Genomic DNA, 18,715 nt, shown 5'->3' on the forward strand with positions numbered 1-18,715 from the left:
CTGAATGGATGCCTGGCGCAGTTCAGTTTTCTGCTGGTAGGTACCGCCCGTTAGTGTGCTCCGGGCGGGAAAGATCCCGGGACTCGGAGAAAAGCTTCTTCCGGCAAAAGAAAATGGGAATAATAATTTTGGAGCCAAGCTTTCTGAAGACATTCGGAGCAGTCTTGCAGATTTGCGCTCATCTTTTTTGCTGTGTCACGGCTTCGAATCAAGCGGGGAAAGGATTTCACTCTAGAGGTCTTCTAGACCTCTCACTTTGCCCACAATGGAGCAGCAATCCAACAGGTCGCATCGAGCCACCAAGGAGAAGAAAAAGTATGATGGTATGTAATGGATCTTTTTGCGCATGCCTCCGGAATGAAGTTGCCGGCTTGTTCCAACATCGTTTCTTCAACGTGATCAGGTAGCTGACAGAAGTCACTCTCACAGGACCGAACCCTAAAGCCTTTGCCTTCTCGAACCCTGGCAAATTGAACAAGGCCGGCGCGAGATCGCACGATGTATGCGCTACCCACCCTCCGCAACGATACAACTTTTTGACAACGCCACTGACCTTGCACCCTCACTTATCTAGATCAAAGAAAAGAGACTCCATGTGCCCCTCGTGGATCGCCTGCCCGAGGAGGCGCCTCCTCTCATCGTCGCCGTCGTTGGACCACCTGGAGTAAGTGTTCCAGCAGGGTTTCACATGCGAGAATCCAGGAATAGGAAATTTTGACCGTGGTTGTGTTCGATCTAGGTGGGCAAGACGACCCTTATCAAGTCCCTCGTCCGTCGCTACACGAAGCAGACCCTCAGCACACCGAAAGGCCCCTTGACTGTGGTCACCTCGAAGAAACGCCGTCTCACGTTCCTCGAATCGCCCTCCGATTCCCTCGCCAGCATGATCGATGTCGCCAAGATCGCCGATATCGTGCTGCTGATGATCGACGGTAACTATGGATTCGAGATGGAGACCATGGAGTTCTTGAACGTCCTCGGCTCCCACGGAATGCCCGGTAACGTTTTCGGTATTCTGACCCATCTCGACCTTTTCAAGAAGCAGAGCACTCTGCAGGCCGCCAAGAAGCGCCTCAAGCACCGTTTCTGGAGCGAACTCTACAACGGCGCCAAGCTCTTCTACCTCTCCGGAGTCGTCAACGGTCGTTACCCCGATCGCGAAGTCCACAATCTCTCCCGCTTCCTGTCCGTGATGAAGAACCCTCGACCCCTCGTATGGCGTAACTCCCACCCCTACGCCCTCGCAGATCGCTTCTTGGATATCACGCCACCCACCCAGATTGAGGAGGACCCGAAATGTGATAGAACGATAGCTCTTTACGGTTACCTGCGTGGTACCAACTTCTCGGCTCAGGGAGCGCGGGTGCACGTTCCGGGAGTCGGTGATTTAACGGTCTCCGCTATCGAGTCTCTGCCGGATCCGTGCCCGACACCGTTCTTCGAACAGCAGGCTGCAAAGGCCAACGGAAAGACCAGCCGGCGCCGATTGGGGGATAAGCAAAAGCTTTTATTCGCGCCCATGTCTGATGTTGGTGGTGTGTTGGTGGATAAGGATGCCGTTTACATTGACGTCAAGACCTCAAACTTCGAACGAAACGAGGACGAGTCCGACGACGAGGAGCGCGGTCTTGGCGAGCAACTGGTTGTTGGCCTGCAGGGTGAGCGCAAGCTTCTCGGTGAAGCTGACGGCGGTGTCCGCCTCTTCCGTGGTGGTGAAGCCATTGCGAAGGCAGACGAGGAGGATGGTGCTGCCGGAAGAAAACACAAGCGCCACGCTCGGTTCCTCGACGGCGAGAACAATAATGCCGATGTTGTCGACGATGAAGACGAAGGTTTCGAGAGCGCAGAGGATGATGATGACGCTGAAGAGCTGGATGAAGATGAGCTGGAGGAGGACCTTAGCGAGGATGAAGAGATTGATGCTTCCGCACCCGCAGATTTCGAAGCCAACTTCAGGGAGAGGCAAAACGGCAATGCTCGCCCGACCGAAGGTGATCTTGAATTCGCCGATAGCGACTCTGATCTCGGCTCTATCTCATCTGTGGAGGACCAGATTCTGGAGAGTGACGACGAGGAGGACTCTGACGATGAGGAGAATGCCCGCTGGAAAGAGAACATGCTTGCTAATGCCAAGTCACTTCATTCGAAGCGCCCGAAGTTCCGCATCACTGATTTGTCTCGGATGCTGTACGACGACTCCATCGCCCCTGAGGCCGTGATGCCCAGATGGAGCGGTCGTGATGAGAACGAAGACGAGGACGAGGACGAGGATGAGCAGGAAGAGGACACCTTCTTCAAGAAGACCGGCGCCGAGCAGAAGGAAGAAGAGGAGTTCCGTCATATTCCTGAGTTTGACTACGCCAAGCTGGAAGAGAAGTGGCAGGATGAGGAGCTTATCGAGTCTCTAAGAAGCAGATTCGTCACGGCCAAGTTGTCTGGTGACGGCGACGATGATTCGGATGTGGACGATGCCTTTGACTCGGACGACGAAGGAGATGGTGAATTCGAGGACCTGGAAACGGGTGAGGCTTTCAACGGACTCTCCGACGACGAAGAGGGTGGCGAGGAGGGTGAGAAAGAGGAGGGTCACGTCGATCTGGACGCAGAGCGTGAGCGCAATGCGAAGAAGAAAGAAGAGCTACGACTCCGCTTCGAGGAGGAAGATCGCGAGGGATTTGCAAACTCCAAGGATAACTCGCGCAAGGACGGTGGAGGGGATGAGGAGTTCGGGGAGGACGACTGGTACGATATGCAGAAGGCTAAGCTACAGAAGCAACTCGACATCAACCGCGCCGAGTTTGATCTGCTCGACCCGGCCTCCCGCGCCCGAGCGGAAGGTTTCAAGGCCGGCACATATGCACGTATTGTTCTCGAGAAGGTGCCCTGCGAGTTTGCCACGAAGTTCAACCCTCGTTACCCCGTCATTGTGGGTGGCCTGGCACCCACCGAGGACCGCTTCGGCTATGTCCAGATCCGCATCAAGCGCCACCGCTGGCATAAGAAGATTCTCAAGAGCGGCGATCCCCTCATCTTTTCCCTCGGCTGGCGCCGCTTCCAGTCCCTGCCGATCTACAGCACATCCGACAGTCGGACGCGTAACCGTATGCTCAAGTACACCCCCGAACACATGCACTGCTTCGCTACCTTCTACGGCCCGCTGGTGGCGCCCAACACCGGTTTCTGCTGCTTGCAATCCTTCTCCAACAAGGCCCCTGGCTTCCGCATCGCTGCCACCGGTGTGGTGCTGAACGTCGACGAACACACCGAGATCGTCAAGAAGCTCAAGCTGACGGGTGTTCCCTACAAGATCTTCAAGAACACCGCCTTTATCAAGGACATGTTCAACTCCTCCCTGGAGATTGCCAAATTCGAGGGCGCCTCGATCCGCACCGTCTCCGGCATCCGCGGTCAGATCAAGCGCGCGCTGAGCAAGCCCGAGGGCTACTTCCGTGCCACCTTCGAGGACAAGATTCTCATGAGTGACATCGTCTTCCTGCGGGCCTGGTACCCGATCAAGCCCCACCGCTTCTACAACCCGGTCACCAACCTGCTGGATCTGGCCGAGGAGGGTGCGGCGGACAGCGGCTGGCACGGCATGCGCCTCACCGGCGAGGTCCGCCGCGAGAAGGGCATCCCCACCCCGCTCGAGAAGGACTCGGCGTACCGCAAGATCGAGCGCCCCGAGCGCCACTTCAACCCGCTGCGTGTGCCGCGCCAGCTGGCCACGGACCTGCCCTTCAAGTCACAAATCACCAAGATGAAGCACCACAAGGACAAGACCTACATGCAGAAGCGGGCGGTGGTCCTCGGGGGCGAGGAGAAGAAGGCACGCGACCTCATGCAGAAGCTCAACACCATGCGCAACGAGAAGCAAGCCAAGCGCGCGGCGAAGCAGGAGGAACGCCGCAAGGTGTACCGCGCCAAGGTGGCCGAGGGTCTGGAGAAGAAGGCGGAGCGCGAGAAGAGGGAGCGCGATGACTACTGGCGTCGCGAAGGTAAGAAGCGGAAGGCTCAAGACGGAGAAGGGGGCGGCGGTGGCAAGAAGCGCAGGTAGAGCACCTAGTTGCTTTTTTCAGGGTCAGGTTATTTACAGGTTTTATTTCAAAAGTTGCTTCTGTGAATAATGTCCATGTGTATCTATGTGCATGCTGCATGGGATGGATGGCGTTGAGTTTCGTTGCTTGGACCCTATTTCTTCTCTGACATGGTTTGAACATATACTCATTGTTACTTGTTCTTGGGATTGATGCTTGCTCTATACCAGGAAGAAATAGATTGACTTGGTGTCATTTGTCATTTTGGATCATGACGTTGTTCGTCGTTGGTGGTGTTGTAGAGCCTGAAGTATCCAGGTTTGGTGCCTGACGTTTCTGGCTTCCAGACTCAACGGTTATCACCACGTGACTGCGCTGTGAACGCGTCGCCCTCCGACTCGTCGTCGCCTGGCGACTGCGAGTCTGGCGTCCCGGTGTTTTCCCCATGGGCAAGCTTGATAGATTGTTGGCCTGTTTGTCAATTGATCTATTCAGCAAGCCGTTATTACTCTCTTATGGCCTTTCTCTACCTTCTATCCCTCGAGTCGTCCTCTTTTGGCCGTTCGACCTGGTGTTCGGATTGAGGCTCGCGTGAGAGAGACGTGTGAGAGACATTGCTGCGTCTTGCCGCATCGCCTGCCACCCGGCTGCGTCCGTCCGAAGATTCCACAACATCTGCCTCCTTGCAGGAAAGCCACGAACCCAGTACACATCCCGCCTAGACTCAAGTACACTGAGTGTGCCAGTCAGAGTGGATTGATTGACTGGGTCGGGCTGCGGGACATTCCCGCGCCAAAAATATCCGCGACGCCTGGCAATCGGGGGAAAATCAGCGGCGAATAAGATACGTCCAGTTCATGCGGATTTTCTCTGCGACTTCAGCAAAAATCCAAATTTGATTGCCCTCAATCTGGGGGTGGGGAGGGGCTTGAGTCATTGTATCTGCCCTGCTTCCCCGTAAAACATCGTCTGCTCTCAAGACAGTACCAGACAAAGAAAAACAAGCCGCATTGCGGTCAGTCCTCAACATCTCTTTTTGTGGTTCCGCCCACATTTCTATAGTCCGGGCCCAACATGAGCAGCGGAGCGCCGCGCTTGGATACGCGCCAGCACGTGCACTCCGCGCAGTCTTCCTCGTCGCGACAGCTTGACTCTCGGCATGATGCAAGGGGTGAGAGACAGGACGGTGCTTTGGGTTTCGGTAAGGCTGCCAATGATCCAGAATCGCAGGGAGGTATCGCGCGGGGGCCGTCGTCGTCGACGGATCACTCCTCGCTGGTGGGACCGGCCACAGCCCACTTGACGCCTGAGTTCCCTTTGTATGACGATGATAGGCACGGTTCCTCGTACTCCTCTTCGCGTGTATCGGCTTCGCAGGGAACTTCATCAGCCGTGTCGCAGCCGTCGAAGGTGTCCAATTCGGTTCGGTCCGTGTCGGAAGGCAGACAGCTGAGCATCGAGGAAGCGACCGCGGGGCAGCAGGCCACGCCCCGACCACTTTCGGTATCGCGCAGTCCTTCTGGAAAGGGCTCGCTGGGGAAGCAGCGTGCGCCAGGGCTTGCTGAGTCCGTTGCGGAGACGTCGAAGACGGGAGGAAGAGGGATGGAGAGGCTCCGGTCGAGCAGTATCGGGTCGCTCTCCCGCGAAAGCCGAATCGCAGCGGTAACTTGTTCCTTCTACTTCTGGTGGGGTGCTGGGGTTGCTGATATGAGTTCAGTTGTCCGTGCACCTGCGCACTCGCCTTTCGTACGCGGCGGCCAAAATTGAAAAGACCCGACAGATGCAGAAGGCCCAGGACCTACCGCCGACGGCGCGCATTGACTCGCTGGTTCGATCGGGGCAGCTAGCCTATTTTGACCAGGTCGATGCACAACACCCAGAGGGGTTGGGCTCGCCTGCCAGCACGACGATGTCGTCGCCAGACATGTATGGCACGGCTGGGTTCAACCGGCCTGTTGGGTCGGCGCGGCTCTCCCCAGCGGCCTGGTCGGAGGCTGCTACATCTCCTCATGCGGGATTCTCGAGGAATCACTATCATCATCATCATTATTCTCATTCTCATATAGACCACTCCACCCGTCCAAAACTCGCCCCGCCTGTAGATATCATCTCGAAGGAAGGAAGTCACGGGAACCGCCGTCGACGTCCGAATCCAGATGAGTTCATAAGCCCGCCCACCTTCACTCATCGCAGACATCATTCCCACCAGGACGTGGGCCTGTCCCAGTCCAGCGCAAACTCAGACACCATCTTGGTACCAGGGACGCCTCCGCTCCAACCGTCTGGCCCTATGCCGTCCGCGCGCCATGGTGGCGGGGCGGGTGAGCAGCACGACCGCGCCCGGAGTAGCGCAATGGAGCAGGACGCGATCGAGACGCTGCTATTCATGTCCAGCCCCGGCCACTCGGGGTACTACTCGACCCACTCCCAGCATTCGCGGCGGCATCAGCACCAGCACGTCCCGCGGAGCAGCAACGGGTCGCAGGAGTCGAGTCTGCGCGTACCGTGGAGCCAGCCCTCCTATCCCGGTAGTACCCATGGTCATGGTCAGCCACGAGCCGGGTCGGCCGAGGAAGTCACCGGGTTGGAGGCTCAGGCGGGCGACGAGATCGACCGGATGCTGGACCAGATGGACAGTGACAGTGAGGATGATGCAGTCCGAAGCAGGCGGTAGTAAGCTTTTCTTGTTGGGGGTAGTCGGCTGAGACGCAGAAAGTATGCATAGACGCGGGCAGTCTTTGTACAAACTTAGAGCGTTGATTTCGAGATAGGTAGTCCTGACCTAGAGCATTGGTTAGAGATCACTTCCTCATTGAACCACAGCAATGTCAAGTGCATTACACACCAATCTCTCCTAGTTACTATACAAAACCCGTATCCTAACTCCAACCCAACCAACCCATACATCTTCTACATCAACATTTAAGAATAAACAACCAAAGAACTAAGAGAACTCCAACATCCCACAAAACTGCCCCGCTCCCTCCACAGCCGCAACCCACCCCAACCGCCTCCCCGTAAACAACTCCGCCTCGGGCCTCCTCTCCAACACCTCAACATCATCCAGCACCCCCGCCCGCACAACCGTCACCTCCGCCGGCTGCCCATCCGCATCGATCTTGTGCCCGTAGAGGGGCGAGCCTGTCCCATCGTCAACGTGCCACATACGTCAGCTAAGCCAGCCTTCCCATAAAGCCAACCGGTTCAACCATCATCCCCCCCCCCCAACCCTGACCACAAGACAAATCCTCATCCCCAACCCAAGAAAAGCAAAACAACAGACGTAAGGGAAAGGCGGGGGGAACGAACCACAATCCCCACAAAAGTAATTCCGCACCGCATTCCCACTATCGGCCGTTTTGGCGACGGCCTTGGGCGTGCCGGCGACCACCCGGACGGCCGACGTGGGCACGAGGAGGCTGTGCGAGTAGGCTGAGCCGGTGAGTTTGCGGCAGTCGTGGCAGTGGCAGAGACCCTGTTGCATTCACCGGTGGTGTTAGGGTGGAGTCTGCTGGGTTGGGCTGGGTTGGGTCGCTGTAGGGGTAAGGGTAGATTCTGGGTGAACTTGCCGTTGTGAGGGGCGGGCTGGTGCATTCGATGCGGATGGCGGTGCAGAAGCAGCTGCCTTTTGTTGTCATTCTTTCGGGGATCTGGGGTTTTTTGAAGGTGAGGGTGGGTTGGGGGCTGGGGGCAGGGGGCAGAAGGCAGGGACTGCTGGATGAGGTTGTTTATGTGTTGGCGTAGGTATAGTATGAATGTGGCTCTAGTCATGAACCGAGGCATCTATCGATCTATATACTTATGCAACGGATATCTGCCTAACTTAATTAGGTTGACTATCCAGGCTGTGACTAAGCATCTGGGCGACATGGTTGGCCCCAACGAGAAAAGGAGTGAGTGAGCGGAGCGGAATCCTTCTTCCCAACCATTTGCTGGACTGACTGATTGACTTATGAGGAGGCTTCAGAGGTAGAGAGAAGGGTATCCTGCCCAAGGGCAGTCTGCATGATGCGCTCAGTAACGTGGGTTATGTACGTCCTCAGCATGCTAACTGTTTTCATTTGCGAAGCCAGCCCGCTGCCTGCTAAGGGCGTTCTAACAATGCCGCCCTCTCTTCTGCAAGCGGGAGCACCGCCTTGTAAGCATAACTATATAATCATGCAGTAGGTCCTTGAAGCCGAACTCTATTCACGCCCAGGTCTTAGAGATGTAAGCATTAATCTATATGAGCACTTAGTTTCTCCGAGCTAACAACCGGACAAATTTATATACTAGTAGATATGAGGTTCCTATGCTCCATGATTGGAAGAGCTACAGTCACTATGACTCGCGAATGACAAGGTATCGAATGTATTTCATCAGAGCGGCTTCACAATCAAGGAGGCAGCACAAGTCCGCCTCGTGCATCATCGAGTGCGTGAAACTGATCTCGCTGTAGTTCGCGGACCGGGAGGGAGGCGGGATCCCGGCCTCGTTGTTCCACGTCGCGAGCGTGAAAGCGATAGACTCCAAAGCTGGCAGGCGGCGCACGAGGTTGATTCGGTGATAATACGACTCCGGAATGTAATGCAATTCGTCGTTTTCGGGCGAGTCTTGGTCGGAAAGGAAGATGGCCTTCCGGAGATCTGTCCTCAGATTCAGTATATCAACTTCAGCCAATTCTTGAGTCTCACTCGGGGGCCTCTGGAAATCCGGGTCTTCGCGATCCGTAACTTCGCGAGCTCCACGCACCTCCAGATGGTGGACATGCTGAGCCGTTGCCGGGTTACGGAGGAGATGCAACAAGGTTTCGAATCCAGTCACAAGATCTTCTCTCTCGCATATTCGGAGTTGACGATATTTAGTCCCGAGGTCCATGTTGGAAACCATGTGCACATGACGACTCTGTACAGGATTAGTCGCCGATGGCACTTGTAGGTGATTGTACAGCGATGATAATCGGCAGCGGGCGTGATGGAGAGAGCTATGACGACACACGGTTATAGGCAGAGCTTTACTGATGAAGTGCATTGGAAAGCAAGAAGCAGATCGGTTGGTAGTCAGGGTAAAGAAAGGAGGAGGATGAAGAGCTACGTTGTGCATCGGAACGTGGACTAGGCAGCTCGTTGAGATGGTAATGGCTCGCGGGGACAAAAATAGGGGAGATTTACAGTCGACTCAGTTCAGGGCCTGAAGTCAAGAGGTACAACTATGGCCATAGCTGGCCGACAAGGTCAAGGCTATCGTACGTTTTTTTATATGTCTCATCATTCCTTTCCAGCAGTTCAATGTTCAGACCTAGGTACTTCAGCGCCAGACATGCGCTACTCAAACCCTGTTGCCTTATGGCTTGCAAGCCTGGTTACAACCAGAGCGCAGCATTTTTCTCAATATTCAAATGACTGGGGTTCATTGAATTTGACACAGGTATGCTTCAGTGCGCTCAACACGACTGTTTCTTCTTGTCCCTCATTTCTCGCGCGCACCACTACTGGGTTTGCATTCTCCATTCCTCCCAATCAGCCTAGGTAATATGTCTAACCAGATATAGAGACTCTTCTGTGAATATCTTGCCGGAAGAAGCTCTCACTCTACTATGTATCGATGAATGTCGGAGTGAATTGGAATCTGTTCGTGCTGGCATTGCGTCTGCATGCACGGGAAGTCAGGATGTCATGGTATATGAGGGTACGACCTATCTGGGTAACATGGTCTTAAAACTCCAATCACCACCGGATGATTCGAAGGTCTTGCTAATGCGATAACGTTAGCAACTTTCACCGTGGACAATTTGCTTTATACTCATGACGTGACTTGCTATCAAGACTCCTCAACCGGAACATTTTGCGATTTGATCTTGGCTGAATGGCGCAACGAGACCAATATTACAGACACCGCTCATGATTGTGACGACTGCACTCTCGGACCCATGAAGCTCCAGCTTGAGTCGCCTTTGGGATATGATACTGATTGGGCCTAAGAGTTCGCTTCCTTAACTTCTAGCTGCCGCGCCACGGGATGCTCGTATACTTCGCCTGCTGGCTATGCATTGAGTACTTCGACTACAGCCACTGCAGACACTGACATCGAGTGCAACAGCTACAGGAACAGTCGACACGCAGAGCTGTTCATCTACATACACGGTGCAAACGAATGACACGTGCAACTCCATTGCTGCCGGCCAGAATGTGTCAACCTATAACCTGATGATCGCCAACTCCATCAATATCCTATGCACCAACTAGCCGGATGCTGGGGATGAAGTCTGTATTCCCTCTACTTGCAACACCACAACCCTATTACACGGTGACTCTTGTAACGGCTATGAGGCTTCCTGGAATGCTAGTATGGCCCAAATTCTTTCCTGGAATCCGATCATCAGTGATACATGCGACAATCTCGATCTTTTTGTGGGTTGGACCCTCTGTACTGGGTAGAAGTGACTGCGTTCTCTCAAAGACAGATTGTCTCAAGACTTCTAACCGCTTTGCTATAGATCGACGGATGCATGGGCCCCAGCTACCACTGCTACCACGACCACAGCCTCTGCCACGGCCATGCCTCTGCCTACAAACGGCATATCAACCTCGAACCAGAATTGTGCGAAATGGTACACGGTGAGGGCGCCCGCTTTCAAACTACAACACACAATCCACTTACTAACAAGGGTCTCGGGTTGAGGCAGATGATGGTTGCGCAACGATATCCGTCGCCAATGGCATCAACACCGACGAGTTTCTATTTCTCAGCCCTGAAGTCTGGTCAAATTGCCCTAACCTCTGGGTCTACTACGCTTACTGCATCGAGGCGGTTGGTGATGTGGCAACCTATTCCGGATGGACTCAGACCGTCACCACGACAGTCTTTACCAAGCCCGCGAGTACAACCACCACATGGACCGCGGGACCCACGTATACGATGCCCCATGCTCCTGGGACCGAGACCAGCTGTGCGGTATATCGGGACCCCTACAATGCAGCCACCAACCCAATGAAGTCACTGGGCATTAATACTGATTTTCTGTCCAACTTTGCCTCAAATTTCAGCACCTGTTCGTTCTATGCCGACTTCTTCCGAGTCACGGGGGACGAGGCTGTTGGTTGGAATCCCAGTCTGAATGCGGACAATTGCACGCTGGACGCAGCGTACAGCTATTGCGTACTGATTTCAAGCGATTGTATGCACCCACCCACCTCTTTTCCCTTGACCATATCTTTCGCTACACTCCTAGTGCCCCCGGCTAATCTCTGTAATTCCTTCTACAAAAGTTGTCTCGAGCAGGGTCAGCAACGATACCGAGGTCGACAGGAGCTGTCTCTCCGTGGACTCGACATGGTTCGTAAACGGCACGGCATCCAACTGAAAAACCATCATCTATGGAAAGGAACAAGAGGGTAAGATACCCCAGACTCGTAGCCCATAAAAGTTCCTTCGTTCCTTTCTCTTCTCCGAGGAGTTATCGGTTAATCGCTTCTTTGTACCAGGCTTCGACTGTGATATGTTGCTTGAGACCGAATTCACTTGCCCAATATAGCTAGCAGGATGTACATCGCCATGCCCTCTGGAATAGAGCCCTGGTAGATGATCCTCGTTTCTCTCAAGTTGCAGCGACAGCTACTTTAACACCATACCAGCAACAGCAGCAGCTACAATCACTCATCCAAACTCTACCTCCCGTTCATATGTGAATACGAATCCAGGCCCCGAATCTCATCATATTTTATCTCCCCAAAATGGAACCCACATTCCAGAGTGCCAGCTAAATGCTCCCATCTAAGAACACATGAAATCTCATTCTCAAATAGACCTAACCCTATCAAAACACCAACCTAGTCAAATCACTCCACCCCCCAGCTATCATCCATCTCCGCAACATCATAATCGACATCATGGCCGCCGTCCTTCCGGCCGGAGGTCTGATCTGGCACTCCAGCCGCCATCGGCGTGGTGTCCATCAACGTGTCCTCGTCCGAGCCGGCCTTGTTGGTGTCGGAGCCACCCCCACCACCACCAGGCTGAGGAAGGGAGATGGGCGGGTTGGCCACCCAGGCGAGCTCGACCTGACCGACGGACGGGATGTCGCGGGGGCCGAACATGAATTTCTCGGCCTGGTAGCGTTCCTTGAAGGCCACGATGAGGGAGTCGGGCTGGTCGGGATTGGGTTCGATGGAGGAGTATTCGCCGACGCCCTGGATATGATGTTAGCAATTAGAAATTGGCCGGGACTAAGAAAGGGGGACACTTACAATCAAGAACTGTCGCAAGGCTTCATCCTTCTCCGAGTTGAACTCCACCCCGGAGACAGCCACGCGCTTGGGTCGGTTATCCAGACGGAGCACACCGCCACGACCGGCCATGCCACCACGACCACGATAGCCACCGCCGCCCCGATAATAGGGATCGTAGCCGCCCCGGCCACGAGGGGCGAATCCACCTCGACCGTAGGCGCCTCGGCCGCGGCCGCGATAGCCTGGCCCCGACGCACCACCAGCAGCAGTATCGATCCCCAGGCTCTTGGCCTCAGCCTCCAGAGCGGCCAGCTGCGCCCGAAGCTGCTTGGTCTGCTCGCTGACATGCTCCGGTTGCGCCGACGGGGACCGGCCATCTCCTCCGTCGGGAGACGCGCCGCCGCCGCCGGTAGCGTCGCCATTGCTGCTGCTGGCGGCGCCGCTGCCGCCGAGTTTCTGCATCAGCCGCTGTCTCTCTTCCTGCTGCTTCTTGAGCAACTCATCGCGCTGTCGTTCCAGGGCTTGCTTGGCCTCTTCGGTCTCCTTGCGTTTCTTGAGCTTCTCCTCGTGGGCGCGCTGGGCTTCTTCCTGCTGCTTCTCGAACTCCTCCCGGTTGAAAGCCGGGGCCTCCGAGTCGCCGCCCGCGCCGGCGTGATGGTGCGGCCGGGAGTCCCCGTTCCGGTCGCCCTTGGGCTTGTGCCAGTAGACCTTGACGAACCGATTGTCAAAGATCACCTTCGGGCTGGACCAGGCGCTCTTGGCCGCCGCGTGGTTCTCGTAGGTGATCAGCGCGAGTCGTCGGTGTGGCTGTAACGAGAGGTCCGCGATTTCACCGTACTGCGAGAAGAACTCCCGGACCGTCGCGTCGTCGAGCTTGTCGTCGGGAATCTGCTCCACGACGATTGTCGTAATCGACGTATCCTCGTTGGGACCAGCAGAGGAGATCTCGGACCGACGTCCTCGGCCGCCAAATCCCCCTCTGTCGCCGCCACGGCCACGGCCACGACCGCGGTCGCCGCCCCGCATTGGCGGCCCCTCCGATCGTCTCTGGTAGTCTGTAACGATACTCGAAGCCTTGGGATCGTATTCTGCGCCTCAAACAAAATCAGTCCTCAGTCACGCCTCTTGGATAGTAAGCCAAATACATACCATCCGTCTTCGAAGCCCCGCCCGCAGTATCATGCTGGTACGGACACGTAGTCCCCAGGTAGCAGATTCCCTGCGTCTCATAGAACGGACACCGCTCCGAGCTCTTCGGCACCATTTCGCCCGGCTGCTGCCCAGCGCCCGCCGGCGGCATCGGCATCGGCGGCATTCCCGGCATTTGGGGGAACCCCATGCTCTGCAGCGCCATCATCGCCGCCATGGGATCGTTCTGATCGAACGGTGGGAACGTGGGGGGCATGACGAATCCCGGGGCTTGAGGGTTGAAGGTGTGTGGTTGCTGCTGTTGCCCGGGTCCGCCTGCGCGACCATCCCTGCCACCCATCCAGTCCCCTCGGCCACCACCACGTCCCCGGCGGGGAGTCTTGTAGTTGCGATTTTGCGGGACTTCTTCGCGGTCCACGTCCATCTGGAAACCCTCCTGAAATGTACGCTTGCGGTTAAAGTTGTGCTGACCATCATTACCTGGCGCTTGTCCGGGGAAATTGTTGCCCATCTGCTGTGCTCCGATGGGGCCCTTGGAAGGACCGGTCGGAGGATTGAATGCATTCTGTTGTTGCTGCTGCTGCTGTTGTTGTTGTTGTTGCTGCTGCTGCTGGTTCTGGGGAGCGGGCGCAGATGCATCCTGCGGCTGGCCCTGCGCATACGACGGTTGGGCAGCAGCAGCGGGTTGCGGTTTCGATGCAAAGGTCGCAAAGAGCTCGTCGACGAATTTCACGGTGTCTGTCCATTACCCGAAGATAAACAGAGAACGTCAGCAAAATGTAGCCATTGTGACCAAGCACACAATAAAACCATCTCATCTCAAGCCCGGCGGCGCACGGGAAAAAAGAACTAACGTTCACGAAGGAAATCCTCCAAGTTATCCACCGAAGCTTTCCGGATATCCTCGTCGGGAGCATCGGTCCTGATCAGCGCCAGAACATAGTCGGCAAGTACATCGGAGTCGGCATCAGAGCTGTCAGGCGACGAGAAGTTAGTCGTCGAGCGAGAATTCGAGCCAACGGCGTGCGCGGACAAGGCAGATTGGGCGCCCAAGGCGTGGCGGTTCCTCTTGCGGATAGAGAACAACACTTACATATCCTCCAGCTTCCTGACAACCCATTTCTTCACCTCCGTTGCCTCGTTCTCGGTAAGTTGCATGATGCTGGGTAGGGTCGCGCAATCTGGGCCCGATTGTCACCAAAGAGAGGGGTCTGTGGCTCGAAGCTCTTGACGGTCGATCAGGCAGGCGTCCGTCCTCGCCGTTTGAAACCGACAGCTGGAACCGAGGAACTCGAAAAGAGGTTGCAAGGGAGAGACACTATCCAGCGACTGCAAGAATGATGGGACGAAAGCGATGCGAACGACAGATCAAATCATGGCTTGGCAGGAAGGGCTCGATAAATATTCGACAAAGCCTAGCGGTTCGAAAAAGCCGGGGAAACGCGAGCGACGCGGATGACAGAATACCACGTGACTGCCCTCCGAGCCTGTTAGTTGCTTAATTCTGACGAAAACTTCTACTATCAAAACACACCAGCACAAATCAACTCCGTATAGTCTACAGGCCAACTACAGAACAGCTACGTCTACGAGTCTTTCAGAACCACCGAGTTGAACTTGAACTGCCATCTCATATTTTAATGTCCAACTATGGGACAGCAAGTGAACTATTGGAAAAGCTCTCGCAGTCGTAAACGTAATAAAAAAGCCAAAGCAAATGCTCGTGCACACCTGGATTCTACTTCTAGGTATTCGACAATCCACATACGACATTAAGCTGTTTCACCTCATTTTCATTTTCCTTCCCCCTCAGCGTAGACAGGGTATTGCGTTCGTCAATCTCATAATAGGATTCCAACCATCACAGACCTGAAACCTAGTCGGCTTGCTTGGAACGTGTTTACAGCTTGTCGTAGTACTGCAGAGAGAATTAGTATCAGATCGAAAATCATAGTGAGACAGAAAAAACTTACGTTCTCGTAGCCAGGAACCTGCTCCTTGAGACCCTTGCGCTTACGCATCTCAGCAACGATCTGACCGGGCTTGGTGGTGGCATCAAGAGGAGATCCACCAGGGAGGACAGACCAGTGGTCGAAGACAGACTGGGGGAAAGCCTGACCACCGGTGGCCTGACGGAGCTCTCCGGGGAAACCGAAGGACTCGTTGACGGGCAGGTAGGCCTTGACGTTGAAGAGGGGAGTACCAGGGCGCTGCTCCTCGGTGTAGACGTGACCACGGCGGCGGGTGAGGACACCGTAGATACCACCCATGGCCTGCTCGGGAACCTGGATCTCGACGTTGAAGATGGGCTCCAGGATACCGGGGTCGGCAAGCATGGTAGCAGCATACAGGACACGACGAGCAGTGGGGATGATCTGACCACCACCACGGTGAATAGCATCAGCGTGAAGAGTAACATCAAGGATGTTGAAGCGGATGGAGCGCATGGGCTCCTCAGCAACGGGACCCTCGCGGGTGGCCCACTGGAAACCGGAGACAACGGAATCCTTGATTTCGTTGAGGTACTGGACGGCCTTGGTCTGGTCAACCAGCAAGTTGGCACCGGAGGTGTCGGGACCGAAACACCAAATCTTACGGGCATCGGTGACATCCCAGCCGTGCTCGTCAGCGAGGATACGGGCACGAGCCTTGAAATCGTCACGGGGGCTGATCTTGCCGGCCTCGATGGCGAGGGAGACCTCCTCGTCAAGGGGCTGAGCAGTCAGGTAGAGACGGTTGTGCTTGTTGGGGGACTTGGACAGGGCAGTCATGCTGGAGGTGCCGCTGACGGTCTCACGGTACTGAACGACGGGGTCGGAGATACGGAGAGGAACACCAGCGTGGTCCTCCTCGAGATCCTTCAAGCAAATCTCGAGGTGAAGCTCACCAGCACCGGCAACGACGTGCTCACCGGACTCGGAGATGTAGGTCAGGACACAGGGGTCGGACTTGGACAGACGCTTGAGACCCTCGACCAGCTTGGGCAGATCCTGAGCGTTCTTCACCTCAACGGAGCGCTGGACGACGGGAGAGACGGAGAACTTCATGACCTTGAGGTTGTGGGCGGTCTCGTCGGTGGTAAGAGTACCGGACTTGAGCAAGAACTGGTCAACACCGACCAGACCAACGATGTTACCGCAAGGAACATCCTCGATGGGCTCGACGAAACGTCCCATCATGAGGATGGTACGCTGGATGCTCTTGATGAAGAGATCGGTCTTCTGGCCAGGGACGTAGTTGGGACCCTGGATGCGGACCTTGAGACCGGAGCGGACGGTACCGGAGTAGACACGACCGAAAGCGTAGAAACGACCCTTATCGGAGGTGGGCACCATCTTGGAGACGTACAGCATCAGGGGAGCCTTGGGGTCACAGTCGCGGATACCAACGCAGGCAGCGTCGTCCTTGGGACCCTCGTACAAGGTCTCGGCACGGTACTTCTGGGCCTGGACGGGAGAAGGCAAGTGGATACAGACCATCTCCAACATGGCGTCGGCGGCGGGAAGGAACTTGCGCATGACAGCCTTGAGGAGCTGCTTGCCCTGGAGCTCCTTCTCGTCGTTGGCGAGCTTGATCTCGAGCTTCTCGAGGAGAGTGGGGATCTGGTCCTTCTTGTCGTTGTTGATGGCAGCGAAGATCTTGAAGATGGGGTCCAAGATGAACTGGTTGAAGGCACGCTCACCACCCTCGGGGGCCTTGTTGGTCCACTTCTTGGTCTTGGCGTTGAAGTAGTTGTCACCCCACAGACGCTCAAGCATCTTCTTGCGGTCGACACCGAACTTGCGGGCGAACTTGACGGCGAACTGGCGGACGGTGAAGGCCCAGCCGTGGAGACCGGAACCGAAAGCAACGGTACCGCGGTCGGGGTAGACCTGGACGTCACCAAGAGCAGGGTCGTGGTAGGTGGAGATGATGACGTTGACGGACTCAATGGTACGGGAGAAGGACTGGTAGAGGTCCTCCTTGGAGATCTGAAGCTCGAGCATGGAGCGGTCGACCTTGTTGATGATCAGGACGGGCTTGATACGCTCAGTGAGGGCCTGACGAAGGACAGTCTCGGTCTGGACACAGACACCGGAGACACAGTCGACGACGACGAGGGCACCGTCGGTGACACGGAGAGCGGCAGTGACTTCGGAGGAGAAATCAACGTGACCGGGGGAATCGATCAAGTTGATCAAGAACTCGCCACCGTTGCAGCCGGGGATCTCCTTGAGGTCCTCCTCATCATCGAACTTGGCGTACAGGGAGATGGCAGTGGACTTGATGGTGATACCACGCTCCTGCTCGTCAGGACGGGTGTCCATGTAACGACCCTCACCAGCCTTGGCGGCAGAGATAATACCGGCACGGTGGACCAGGGCATCGGAAAGGGTGGACTTTCCGTGATCGACTGAGAGAGGGGGGGTCTGTCAGCGTTTCACTCCCAGAATTGATACCTGGCGGTGCGTTCAATACATACCGTGGGCAATGACGGACATGTTCCGAATGTTGGTCGGACGGTCCATCAGGCCGCGGATCTACATGGTGTTAGTCCTCTCGCACAGAGTTTTCCCATCATCCTCCCCATCTGCAGGACAGGATCATGCAAGCGGGTGCGGGGGTGTCTTGTCTGAACGGACCTCTTCGATAGTGAAGCTATACAAGGCATTGTTAGCATGATATTTTCATCTCGAACAACAACCATCTTCATCCTTAATCGGACCATCCATTATGGGATGGATGTCGGGGGAACGTGGAGATGGGCAGTAGCAGCAGCGGCAGGACAACATACTTAACCATCTTGACTGATTTTTCAGATCAAGGCCGTAGAGGCGGGGTTGGATATGTGAGGAGAAAGGTAAAAGAAGAAACGACACACAAGGGTCACGATCGAGAGCTAGCTCGACCTGTGAAGAATAGGACAAAAAGGACCTATGTGCGAAGAAACTCCTTTAACAGAGGGAGAGAACGATGGCTTCACGGCGGAAGGTGAGGAAAGGAAAAAGAGAGGGAAAAGGGAAGAGGAGGAGAAAAGAGGGGAAATGAAGAGGGAGGGAAGGAAAGCGAGAGGGCGGCTGGTGGGGCTTGCAGAGTATTTTTTTTTTTTGCTGGTGGGATTTTTTTGTGGCCGATTTCAAATCTGGGATGTGCGTTTTTTTTTACTGTTGGTTTTTACGGAGATTTGCCCGGCCCCTCGTTTTGTGACCGTTTTGATCCGAGCAACGTGGGTGGTGGTTCCCCCACCACGAGGCGGTAATAATACTGATCGGTTGGTAATTGATACCGTACTGGTACCACTGTATCCTATCCCATTTGGGTGCCCGCTCTCTTGCCATCATCATT

The 18,715-nt window shown here is 55.4% G+C and overlaps 7 protein-coding genes across 7 annotated transcripts; 3 read left to right on the forward strand and 4 right to left on the reverse strand.

Moving 5' to 3' along the window:
• The first annotated feature begins 163 nt into the window (after positions 1 to 163).
• On the forward strand, positions 164 to 4,308 carry BO82DRAFT_347493 (GTPase BMS1). Its single transcript, XM_025633791.1, has 4 exons — positions 164 to 323; positions 430 to 500; positions 575 to 664; positions 740 to 4,308. The coding sequence occupies exons 1-4, from the start codon at positions 266 to 268 to the stop codon at positions 4,052 to 4,054; spliced, it is 3,534 nt and encodes a 1,177-aa protein (XP_025486460.1). The 5' UTR covers positions 164 to 265; the 3' UTR covers positions 4,055 to 4,308.
• Positions 4,309 to 5,636: 1,328 nt separating this feature from the next.
• Positions 5,637 to 6,708, forward strand: BO82DRAFT_296664 (uncharacterized protein; the record flags this gene model as incomplete). The annotated part of the gene is made up of 2 exons (XM_025631912.1): positions 5,637 to 5,696; positions 5,752 to 6,708. The coding sequence occupies 2 exons, from the start codon at positions 5,637 to 5,639 to the stop codon at positions 6,706 to 6,708; spliced, it is 1,017 nt and encodes a 338-aa protein (XP_025486461.1).
• Positions 6,709 to 6,816: 108 nt separating this feature from the next.
• BO82DRAFT_347499 (GFA family protein) lies at positions 6,817 to 7,783 on the reverse strand. Its single transcript, XM_025633792.1, has 2 exons — positions 7,344 to 7,783; positions 6,817 to 7,175 (listed from the first exon to the last, which is right to left on the reverse strand). Exons 1-2 carry the CDS (start codon positions 7,516 to 7,518, stop codon positions 6,979 to 6,981), a joined length of 372 nt encoding a protein of 123 aa, XP_025486462.1. The 5' UTR covers positions 7,519 to 7,783; the 3' UTR covers positions 6,817 to 6,978.
• Positions 7,784 to 7,973: 190 nt separating this feature from the next.
• On the reverse strand, positions 7,974 to 9,440 carry BO82DRAFT_209431 (uncharacterized protein). Its single transcript, XM_025630671.1, has one exon. The coding sequence runs from the start codon at positions 9,114 to 9,116 to the stop codon at positions 8,355 to 8,357; it is 762 nt and encodes a 253-aa protein (XP_025486463.1). The 5' UTR covers positions 9,117 to 9,440; the 3' UTR covers positions 7,974 to 8,354.
• Positions 9,333 to 11,547, forward strand: BO82DRAFT_378961 (LysM peptidoglycan-binding domain-containing protein; the record flags this gene model as incomplete). The annotated part of the gene is made up of 8 exons (XM_025637663.1): positions 9,333 to 9,508; positions 9,565 to 9,701; positions 9,785 to 9,959; positions 10,017 to 10,103; positions 10,138 to 10,201; positions 10,259 to 10,439; positions 10,681 to 11,280; positions 11,498 to 11,547. 8 exons carry the CDS (start codon positions 9,333 to 9,335, stop codon positions 11,545 to 11,547), a joined length of 1,470 nt encoding a protein of 489 aa, XP_025486464.1.
• A 304-nt stretch (positions 11,548 to 11,851) lies between these two features.
• Positions 11,852 to 14,548, reverse strand: BO82DRAFT_296676 (CCCH zinc finger and RRM domain protein; the record flags this gene model as incomplete). Its single annotated transcript, XM_025631913.1, has 5 exons — positions 11,852 to 12,202; positions 12,260 to 13,329; positions 13,391 to 14,128; positions 14,245 to 14,363; positions 14,484 to 14,548. The coding sequence occupies 5 exons, from the start codon at positions 14,546 to 14,548 to the stop codon at positions 11,852 to 11,854; spliced, it is 2,343 nt and encodes a 780-aa protein (XP_025486465.1).
• Positions 14,549 to 15,078: 530 nt separating this feature from the next.
• BO82DRAFT_359292 (putative translation elongation factor EF-2 subunit) lies at positions 15,079 to 17,811 on the reverse strand. Its single transcript, XM_025636541.1, has 2 exons — positions 15,364 to 17,811; positions 15,079 to 15,308 (listed from the first exon to the last, which is right to left on the reverse strand). Exons 1-2 carry the CDS (start codon positions 17,695 to 17,697, stop codon positions 15,291 to 15,293), a joined length of 2,352 nt encoding a protein of 783 aa, XP_025486466.1. The 5' UTR covers positions 17,698 to 17,811; the 3' UTR covers positions 15,079 to 15,290.
• Positions 17,812 to 18,715: the final 904 nt, after the last annotated feature.

This window comes from Aspergillus uvarum, assembly GCF_003184745.1.
Source record: "Aspergillus uvarum CBS 121591 unplaced genomic scaffold BO82scaffold_89, whole genome shotgun sequence".
Lineage (NCBI taxonomy): Eukaryota > Fungi > Ascomycota > Eurotiomycetes > Eurotiales > Aspergillaceae > Aspergillus > Aspergillus uvarum.

Excerpts from the sequence above, each read along its gene's own strand:
- BO82DRAFT_347493 (XM_025633791.1), top strand. The coding sequence starts at position 266 with ATGGAGCAGCAATCCAACAGGTCGCATCGAGCCACCAAGGAGAAGAAA. Across the intron at positions 324-429 it reads GGAGAAGAAAAAGTATGATG|GACCGAACCCTAAAGCCTTT; the intron begins GTATGTAATGGA and ends TCACTCTCACAG. Across the intron at positions 501-574 it reads CCGGCGCGAGATCGCACGAT|ATCAAAGAAAAGAGACTCCA; the intron begins GTATGCGCTACC and ends TCACTTATCTAG.
- BO82DRAFT_347499 (XM_025633792.1), bottom strand. The coding sequence starts at position 7,518 with ATGCAACAGGGTCTCTGCCACTGCCACGACTGCCGCAAACTCACCGGC. Across the intron at positions 7,176-7,343 it reads TTACTTTTGTGGGGATTGTG|GCTCGCCCCTCTACGGGCAC; the intron begins GTTCGTTCCCCC and ends ACGATGGGACAG.
- BO82DRAFT_209431 (XM_025630671.1), bottom strand. The coding sequence starts at position 9,116 with ATGCACAACGTAGCTCTTCATCCTCCTCCTTTCTTTACCCTGACTACC.
- BO82DRAFT_359292 (XM_025636541.1), bottom strand. The coding sequence starts at position 17,697 with ATGGACACCCGTCCTGACGAGCAGGAGCGTGGTATCACCATCAAGTCC.